The sequence below is a fragment of the Phyllobates terribilis genome, unplaced genomic scaffold (assembly GCF_046119375.1).
Source record: "Phyllobates terribilis strain yellow unplaced genomic scaffold, ASM4611937v1 Scaffold_6112__1_contigs__length_46828, whole genome shotgun sequence".
Taxonomy (NCBI): Eukaryota; Metazoa; Chordata; class Amphibia; order Anura; family Dendrobatidae; genus Phyllobates; species Phyllobates terribilis.
Genome location: NW_027368856.1, coordinates 19,251 through 30,149, shown reverse-complemented (window position 1 = coordinate 30,149; position 10,899 = coordinate 19,251). Strand labels below are relative to the sequence as shown.

Below are 10,899 nucleotides of genomic sequence, written 5' to 3'. Positions count from 1 at the left end.
TTTTTGTACCAGACCGATTCCCGCTCATCTATAAATGAAGTAGAGATGCATTTGGAATAGAAGAAATAAATATACTGTTGTACTCTATTTTGAAGAAAATATTTTTTTTTGTCATTTATATACAATTTTATTGTGATATAAGTGAAAAATAGATTTATATTCTATGTTTATTGTGGGAAAATTAGTTAATGATATCAAATATTTGTTAGGTTGTGAATGAAGCCTATTATAGAAAGAGTAAAACACATCAAATCTAAGTAAAATTTAAGATCATGTACACAAGAATTTAAAAAATGTTGTTAGATAAATCAATTAAACAACATATTTTAAGAAATTAAGTTGACAAATATAAGGCCAATAATATATATAAATATATTTATCTAATATTTAGACAATCTTGAGTAAAACGATATGATTAATGATTATTTATGCATAATTTATAAAACACTAGAACTCATAGAGCTACATATATGGCTTACAGAAACAAAAAATAGTATATAATCAATCAGCAAATTGAAGGGATGTTGACATGTGTGTATTGCATATAAGATCTCGAATCCAGAAAAAAGGCTATATTATGATGAATTTATAACATATTTTAAAGCTTTAGTTTATTAAATAAAAAAACATACTATTATATATCTTTAGATTATACGTTAGTAAGCACAATATAAATCTAAACATTGCTCAATACATATAAGACCATACAAGGATATACACTAGAAATCCAACAAAAATATAAACATTATTTAGTACATATACGATCACATAAAAATATAAGCATTGTTCAATACATATATGACCCATAAGCTTCTTCCCTCAATAATACTTATTCTGTTCATTTTCCAATCAACAAATCATCTCTGATCTTATGCAACTTCGTTGTGATGATTCTCGTCTTCATTCTTTGTGCTGGTGATTCAAGGGAGCACTCCACTCCAATTTCAACCAAAGAAACCAAACAATCCAGGACCGCTATTGATCGTCTCGAGTGCAAATCTCGCTCGTCAAATTCTCTCAAACTTGGATCTAAGATGTTTAAGATTCCATCCGGCGAAGCCATTTTAGCATATAAATGAAGGCTTAAACCCTCTCTGAACATCTCATCAGTCGGTCTCTTACCCGTTAACATCTCCAGCAAGACAATACCATAGCTGTATACGTCACCCTCTATTGACACCTCGTTTCCTATTCCATACTCTGCATGCATAAAGCACTTCAAGTGTAAGATACATCTGACATAGAAACCTTTTTTTTTACACACATGTGTCATAGAAACTTCCTTACAGATTTCGTCAATTGTTTTAAGACAAATGTTGTCAACTGGTCAACCCTTAAGACTTTAATAGGCTCGTAAATATTTAGAAGCATTATAGTTCACTATATAAAGATATATATTACTCTTCCTCTTATTGCCTAGATTTAAAAACAAAATCTAATGAACTTGTATTGTCGGACTCAAGACATAGTTTGTATTTCGGTTGACTTATTTGTCCACCAATTATCATTTAAGGGTGCGTGTGAGAACATGTTAGCGGTTGAGAGAATAATTTTAACATTAGATTCAGGATACTATATGACTGAAATGTTACCGAAATGTTATCCTAACATAATTTCATAAATAATAACATATTTAGTAATATTTCGGTCATATAGTATCATGGCTCCAATGTTACGTTTAATTCGTCTATGCTTACCCTTACTAACCCTAGCATTTTTAAGAAACTTGATTGTAGATGTGATCTACATATACGCTACACGACCTATATTTACTGGCATGTCAGACTTTTATCACACTTTCATAAGAAGATATCATGGACGTAGCGTATAAGTAAAGCCGCCCTAAATACTAGTATCAATATGCAGATTTTTTTTCCAAAGTATGAAAGTTTAAATATTTTTTATGGAATAGAACTGGTCAGAAAGTAATTACGATTTTGGAACGGAGATGTGAAGGAGACGCTGTTTGTAACAGCGTCTCCGTCCAAAACAAATTTTTTAAAAAAAATATACTAGAACCGCTGTTACAAACAGCGGTTCTAGTAATGGAGAAAGTTGCAACAATTGATGGAGAGCCGTTGTTACAAGAAAATGGTTTAAAACTTAATTCTCATTTGCCATAGAAGTGCACGTCTACATCAACGTCAACAAACCCAAACTCTTAAACCATTTTCTTACAACTTTCTCCATTAATTCTATACCACCTATACATCATCCGCCAAATTTTTTTAAAAAAATATACTAGAACCGCTGTTACAAACAGCGATTCTAGTAATAATTTATCTTTTTTAAAAGCAACAACGAAGGAACCGCTGTTAGCAACAGCGGTTCCCTCGTTAATTCCATTAGCACCATTACTAGAACCGCTGTTTGTAACAGCGGTTCTAGTATATTTTTTAAAGACGGAGACGCTGTTACAAACAGCGTCTCCTTCACACCTCCGTTCCAAAATCGTAATTACTTTCTGACCAGTTCTATTTCCATAAAAAAAATTTAAACTTTCATACTTTGGAAAAAAAATCCAATATGCATCAATCTTACCCGGTGGAGCATAGCCAACGGTTCCTCTAACTCCACCCGAGCTTGAAGGTTGGTCGAGACCACGACCTACGAGGAATTTAGCGAGGCCAAAGTCGGAAAGACGGCCCGAAAAGTCACTATCAAGAAGTATGTTGCTTGTCTTGATGTCACAATGAACTAAGGGAGTTCCTACTTCATGGTGGACATATTCCAATACGGAAGCAACATCAATGGCAATACCTAGTCTCTTAACAAGACTCAACTTTCCTGGTATCGTATTCTCCTCCTTCACAGCAATTGGATGCAACCACTCTTGTAAGCTCCCATTGGACATGAACTCGTAAATCAGGGCCTTGAACTCATTCCCTTGGTAATCGACACTTGAGCAAACGGTGATCAGCTTAACAAGATTCTTGTGCTTAATATTCCTCAAAGCTTCACACTCGGTCACAAAACTCTTGGCAGCACCGAGACGATCGAGTTTTAGCACCTTAATTGCGACGACTTCTCCTCCTTTGTGAAGAATTCCTCTATACACTTGCCCAAAGCTTCCCATCCCAAACATGTTTTCCTTAGAGAAGCTATTAGTGGCTCTATGGATATCACCATACGACACAAATTGCAAAGCATGGTGATCTGATTGTGCGACAATGACTCCAGCTTTAGTTTTTCTTCGCTTCATTCTTACTATTCCACGAACACATAAAATTAGACCTAGAAGTACAACTACAAGCCCTGCAACAGTGGTAATAATAATCTTCAATTTGAGTGACAATGTCCTGTTTTTCCTGTCGACATGAGAACTTCTGCATTCAGACAAGTGGAATTGAGGTATTCCTCCACAAAGCCTACTATTTCCTTGGAGGGAAGTTGCACTTGCATTTGTGAACACTCCATTGTTTGGCACCAAACCTTGAAGATCATTGAAGGAGAGGTTCAGCATAATCAAATCTTTAAATGATGCCAAAAACTCGGGAATTTGACCTGATAGGTTGTTATAAGCAAGATCAAGGACTTGTAGACCTCTCATTAAGCCCCAAGATGAAGGAATGGATCCTTGGAAGCTGTTCGAATACAAACCAAGGATCTGCATACTTGTACACTCTCCAAGGCTATCAGGAAGTTCACCAGATAACCTATTTGCGGATACATCAAACATGTAAAGGTTCATCAACTTTCCTACCTCTTCCGGAAGGGGGCCACTAAGTTGATTATCAGAAAGCATCAAATAGAGTGACAAAGATGGCATTTGGAGAATTTGAGTGGGGATGGATCCATTGAGCTTGTTGTTAGAAAGGTTCAATCTTTGCAAAAATGTGCAGCTTTTTAGACTTAAGGGGATTGCGCCCTCAAGGCTATTAAAAGACAAGTCAAGACTCACCAATTTTGACAATTTTCCAAAAGAGAAAGGGATGAGACCCAACAAATTGTTGTGGTCTAGGTATAGAAAGATAAGGTTCCCTAGATTTCCTATAGTTGGTGGGATGATACCGGTGAACAAGTTGTTTGAAATCGATAGAATTTGCAATCCCTTAAGATTGTCGATTTCTTGTGGGATGCTTCCATGAATGTAATTGTTGTCCATTGTAAACCATTGTAGTTGGGATGAAAGATTGGTGATGCATGTAGGAAACATACCCCCAAAGCTATTACCGTGCACTTGCAAGTTCGTCAAGGAAGTAGCATTAGTTAAAGAGCATAGGAAGCTCAGGTCATCTTGCCCTCTAGCCCCACTACCTAACTGGTTTTTATAAATCCTAAACACCACCAAACCATGTAGATTTTGTGTAGAAGGTACCTTCCCTTCAAACTTGTTTGACAGTAACTGAAGGAATTGTAGATTTGAAGCATTGGACAATGAAACTGGAATAGGTCCACTGAATTGATTAAGGGCGACTGAAAAGTAGAACAATTTTGGAAGGGTGTTGAACAAACTTGGAGGAAGATGGCCACTAAGTTTGTTGCCTCCAATATCAATCATCTCCAAGGAAGACAAATTAAAGATTGAAGAGGGGACTTCACCATACAAGTTAGAGAAGCCTAATACTAGACTTGTAAGGCGATTAAGACTACCTAAAGTTGTAGGGATCCACCCGGTGATGCTGTTAAATGCGAGCCTCAAGTCCTGTAGAAGGGTCAAGTTCCCAAGAGAAAGTGGGATGGTTCCTGTAAGATTGTTTTTGCTTGCCCCAAGAGATTGAAGTTTTGACAAACGACCAAGCTCAATAGGAATCACTCCCTCCAATTTATTGTTGCTAAGTATCAAACTCCGAAGTTGTGAGCATCTGCTCAAGTTGACTGGGATCTCACCTCCAAGTGAGTTGTTCATGAGGTCGAGCACTTTTAATCTCTTCAAAGCGCCAATTTCTTCCGGTATTTGATGAATAAGGTCATTATTGGTAAGCTCTAGGATGTGTAAAAAGCTCAAGTTGCCGATATGTGGTGGGATGGATCCGCGGAGCTTGAGAGAAAGCAACCTCAGTTGAGTCACTCGTTGGTGGCGGGAACTACATGTAACCCCATACCATTCGCAAAAGTGAGCTGAGTCGTTCCACAAAGGCATAATCTCAAAAGGGTCATCGAGAATATTGGCCTTGAATGCAAGCAAAGCCAACCTATCCGTTTCATTGGAGTTGCTTGCAGTAGCACCTAAGTTCAAGGATGAACTTATGATGAGATAGATGACCCAAGATCCAAAGTATCCCATTACAAATTTTTGGTAGAAGAAAGTATCCCACCTTATTTTTGGTGGAAGAAGGCTAGAAGTTTTGAAAGCTCGGCACTTCTGTGGCTTAGCATTCAATATGACTAGAGCCTGATATTTTACACGTTGAATATTCAAAGCTCCTAATGCAGGTAAGTTCAATACACCTATGATATTGATGCCCACACATATTTTTATATTTAAAAGTTATAGAGCAGACGTACAGAAATGTTTATTTTGACTTATATATTAGTAAACGTCGTCTATTGAAAGCTCCTTTTTTGACTAATTCAAAGCTCTACAAACGTCAATGATACGTCTTTATATATTTGAAAACTAGAGATTCTTGCACGGGGTATGGAGACGAATTATTAGGACGGATAGACTTCCACCGAAAGATACATTTATTATATTTATCTACCATTTTAGGTGTATTTTATTTTGGGGCAAGAAGATTAATCTAGAAATAGGACTTAATGTTTTTAAGATGGTATCCGACGATCGAATAATAATCTTTGAAAAGAAATTGTTATTGATAATAGTGATTGATCATAAGGATGATGAATTTTGGGAGTACAGTCATTGGTATCGTGAAATTGCTTAATAATGGAGATTGTGTATCCTCGGAAAAGATCACAAAAGTACATATATAAGAGCTCATTCTGTTTGGATCAGGAGGCTTGATTTTCGGAACTAGTGGATCCTCCAAGGGGCGGCCCAACGTTCGGATGGAAGTGGTTGGAGCGAATTTCGGCATGTCGGCTTCACGAAGCAACCGATCAGAACTGCATATATTTTTTCCTTGCTGCTCATGAGCCTTCCTAACACTTCTCTGGACGAAGCCCAAGGTCTGCGGGCCAACAATAGCCCCAAGCGAAAATTTGAACACGCGCCGGTTGAGTTTTTGCTTTTTCCATCGGACCGTACACGTGTACGCGGAAGACCTCCAAGCTCCTGATTCGACTTCTCCCAAGGTGCCTCTTTAAATCGTTGATTTGACGAGTCTGCTCATCACTTCCTCCCTCTGTCTCTCTACCCAAGGTACAATTTCTCTTCTCTTTATTTTTGAATCTACTCACCTTTTCGCTTTCTTTGCTTCCCTTCATGGATTCTGCAACCGCCTCCTCCTCCTCTAGCACTCCCTCCCAGCCCCAAATCGTGACATACGTTCCTTGGGAAGAGCGCCCGATTTTGCCGCTTCCCAGGAGGTCTCCGCTTCCAGTGTTGGTGCTTCGTCGGAGGAATCCGAGGAAAGAACGCCTTCTCCTGAAGTGGTGAGCCGCGACTCGTTGATCCCGAACACCCGAATGCTGGCAAGCACAGTTACGCAAGCGGATCTAAACAAACTGTTGAAAGATGTTGGCTTTCCTTGTTCAGCGGTCGCGAGGATCCCGCGTTGAGAACAGAGGGAAAACTCTACGGTGCCAGGTTGGGTGTGTTTATATTGTTACCCTTTCACCATCGGAGTAAAGTGGCCTTTTTCTAAGCTCGTGCAAGGTGCTCTGGAGAAGTGGAAATTAGCTCTGGTGCAAATCATGCCGTCCGGTTGGCGGTTACTGCGCATGCTCGACCGTCTGAATGAACGCTACACTGACCTGGATTTCGACTTCACCGCTCTAGATTACCGGTACTATCCCCTCACTTTACGTCCTCGTCAGTTCTGTTTCCGTGCTCGCCCGAATTGTGTTCCCATCATCTAGAAGTTAGATGCCAACGACATGAATTGGAACCAACAGTATTTCTTTGTTGAAATTAGTTCGCTGGGGCTGGGAGAAGGTTGTTCTTATTTGAGGAGTCAGTGGTCGAAGCCAGGTAAGTATTCGTTCCCTTAATTTTCCGTTCTTCCGATATCTTAATCTTACTCCCTTTACTTTGCAGTGTACTCGAAAGGAGAAAAAGAGATCGACCCCCCTCTAGATGCTAAGATAGAGGCGACGGACGACATCCCTCTGGAGCACCGGACATTCGAGAATGTGATTATTGTGAACAAGATTCCTTCTAACCCTTCTGCAAAGATGACATCCCCCTCTGAGTGTAAGTTCTTCAATCGTCTCTACTCTTTTATAAAATTACTTCGTCTGGCATTCTGAGTTGTTTGTATATGGTGCGGTTACAGTTGTTACCACCCGATTTGGAAAAGGTTCTGCCACCACCTCATTTAAGTCTTTGATGGCTATGAAGGGAAAGGCGAATGCTGAGCCTTTGATGCCTCCTCCCTCACCTGCTAAGGACAAGACAAATAAACGAAAAACACCGAAAATATTCAACCTGACAAAGCCCTTGGCCTCTGGCACTTTGACCCTGGACCAAGCCGTATCCTCTATGCTGATACCTGATGCCACTGAGAAGAGAAGTCTCGAGGAGAATCTGGAAGCAGTCATGTCTGCATCTTTGACGGTATGACCATTTCTTTCGTCCGTCGCTTGTGTAATGTTGGGGTGTAATTCTAAACGTTGCTTTGTTTTTCGCAGGCCTTACATGACCTACAATCCGTCCGACTGAAGATTCAAAAGCGCTTGTCGGATGCCAGTGCTGAAATTGACAAGTGTAAGGGGCATGTCAAGGCCCTGGAGGTTGAGCTTGCCAATGCCTGGACCAATTTGAAGAGTACGGAGGAGGACGCTGCTACGAAGATTGCCCGACTGGAGGAACAGTTGTGAAGGTCTGAAAAAGAAGGAGTGGAGGCTGCATTGGAGCTTAGCACCTTCTACGACAAGCTTTGGAGAGTTGAAATGATGGAGGACTTTTGCGCGGGTAAACATAATGAGTGGGACGTTGTTCAAGCAAGGAATGAGTTTGACGAGGAGTACCCGAATGGCTGCCCTCATTCAGAGTTTCTTCACAAGGCCGGCTATGCTAGTGGTGACGAGGAGATGAAGAGCTCAGGGCGCAATGATGTTACAGATGGTGCTGATGCGACCCAGATAATGTCTCCTGAACCAGCCAAGAACAAGTGATCTCGTCCTTCTTTCCTTCTTATGCTATTAGTCTTTATTCTTTTCTCTTGGATATTATATGCTATGTGATGAATGCTTGTACCCTCCGTGGCAGAGGTTAACACTCGTTTTGGTGACCCGTGAGCCATAGTGGGTCACATGTTGAATTGTTTTAGCTGGTCCGTTATGGGACAGACCAGCTTTTGCTCTATCGTTTTTGCATTCTTCTTAGTTGTTATGTCTTTTTCTTTCGTTTGTCCCTGATAAAGGGGGCCTGCAAAGCGAGAGAAAAAACATCGTTATGCTTTGTATTGGTTTTTTGTATGTGAGGCTAGTTGCCTCAGTGTATGACATCGACCGTACCTTGCGAGAAGTACAAGGCGAGCGGTGCGCCGACGTGCCGATTCTGCTCCATCCCCATCGAGATGGAAACGAGAACCTGAAAATTGTATGTGTCAGTTGCAACTTGTAAATGTTTTACCCAAGGGGAAAGTATGTAGGCTAGGCCGTTATTGCATAGGAGGTTTGGTTTATTACAAACATTATACGAAGTATAAGGTTTGCAGGGTACGAAGTGCCAAACCCCGTTTACAAACCCTTGTGAAACGATTGATTGTGTATGTGTGTAGAGCTCGCGTAAGTAGAAAATGAGTGGATCCACAATGTAGGTCTTCTCGCGCGTGATGTTACCTTCTATGAACTAAATGAAAAAGTACAGGAGTCTGGGATTTGACCCGTTAGATAATTCTAGCATTTGATAATGGATTTTTGAGTTTACCATGAGTACGAGATATTTGAGTATACACATACCTAAAAATTGTATCGTTTGAGATGAGTTGCGTTCCAACTTCTAGGTAGGTCTTCATTGTCGATGGAGCGGAGCTTATAAGCCCCTTTCCCAATTATTTCGGTGATGCAATAAGGTCCTTCCCATTGAGGTGCCATATTTCCGTCCCGCAAGTCGATGGTGTTATGAGAAGTCTTTCGTAGCACCCAGTCTCTAAGTTTGAAGACTTTGATCCTGACGTTTTTATTGTAGCTTCGAGCCACTTGCTGTTGATGTCTGATCATCCATTGACGAGCGTTTTCTCTTAGTTCGTCGATCGTATCGATGTTGTGGGCTAACTCGTCACCGTTCTGGGCCGGAGTTTGCAGCCCGTAGCGAGCCGTAGGGACTATCAATTCTGCCGAAATGACGGCTTCACACCCGTACACTAGTGAGAAGGGGGATTGTCCGGTTGCGCTTTTTGGAGTGGTTTTGTCTGACCATAGGACGTAAGGGAGGTGTTCAGACCACTTTTCCTTTGCTCCCTCCAGTCATTTTGTGAGGTTACTTATGATGACTTTGTTACTAGCCTCTTCTTTTCTGTTGGATTGCGGGTATTAAGAAGTCAAAGTGATTAGGTTGATGTTCCATCGAAGGCAAAATTCTCGAGTCTTTTGTCCAATGAACTGGGAACTACTGTCACAAACTATCTCGGAGGGGATCCCGAATCTGCATAGGATATTCCGTTTAATGAATGAAATAACTTGTTTTTCCTTTACCTCTTTATAGGCTTCCGCCTCAATCCATTTGGAGAAATAGTCTGTCATTGCCAAAAAGAATACGCGTTGTCCAGGTGCCGGTGGAAGTTTGCCTATGATATCCACCCCCACCTCATGAAAGGCCAAGGAGAGAGAGTGGGATGCAAGATCTCTTACGGTTGATGAGGGGCGGGTGCGTGACGTTGGCACGCATCACATCTTTTCGTGTGTGCCATAGCATCCGCATTCATAGTGGGCCAGAAATCTCCTAGCCGTCTAATTTTGCATGCGAGACTGCGTCCTCCCTTGTGGTTGCCACACTCTTCGTCGTGGACAAAATGTAATAGTTTCTGTACTTCGTCTGTCTTAACGCATCGGAGTAAAAGCCCTGAGAATGATCGTTTGAAAAGGACAAAATCAACCATATCGTAAGATAGAGCTTGTACCTTAAGTCTTTTGTGGCTAGTTTGTCGTTAGGAAGGATGTCCTTTAGCTTCCAGTCCATGATAGGGTTTTGTCCAATCATCTTCCGACCGAGTCTGATCTCCGCTCTAGTCGCTGATTTTTAGAACTTCTACGAGGTTACTTGTGATAGTAGGCACCGCGGGGGTAGTGACATGGACAATCGGAATATTAGGAAACTTCGAAGGATGTAGGGAGGATCCGAGGTTGGCCAGCACATCGGCATGTACATTTTGTTCCCTAGGGACCTGTTGGATGTTGAAGCCCTCAAATTTTGCCATAAAAGTCTGGACGACTTCTAAGTATGAGACCATTTCTTCATCTTTGGCGGTGAATGATCTTCGAGCCTGATTGACAATGAGCAGAGAATCACAAGTAACTTTCATAATTTTGATGGATAAGTCTAACGCTAGGTTTAGACCAAAATCGAGTGCTTCATATTCAGCTTCGCTGTTCATCGCTTCCCCATCACATCGAACGACTTCAGCTATGTTATCCCCCCAAGGAGATTTCAAGATGACGCCAAGCCCCATTCCCCTTAGATTGGAGGATCCGTCTGTGTGCAACATCCAGATGCCCATACGTTCTTCATTGTTGACCTCGACGTGTTCGCGAGCTGCCTCCTGCTCTAAGGTCGGACTGAAATCTGCTACGAAATCTGCGAGGGCCTGAGACTTGATTGTGGTTCTTTGTTCAAATTCGATCTCGTATCTACTGAGATGTATAATCCACTTAGCCATTCTTCTGGTATTT

The 10,899-nt window shown here is 41.1% G+C and overlaps 1 protein-coding gene across 1 annotated transcript; it reads right to left on the bottom strand.

The window, feature by feature from the left end:
- Positions 1–838: 838 nt before the first annotated feature.
- Positions 839–5,227, bottom strand: LOC141250767 (uncharacterized). Its single transcript, XM_073670090.1, has 3 exons — positions 3,505–5,227; positions 2,542–3,432; positions 839–1,200 (listed from the first exon to the last, which is right to left on the bottom strand). The coding sequence occupies exons 1-3, from the start codon at positions 5,225–5,227 to the stop codon at positions 839–841; spliced, it is 2,976 nt and encodes a 991-aa protein (XP_073526191.1).
- Between the last annotated feature and the right edge of the window lie 5,672 nt (positions 5,228–10,899).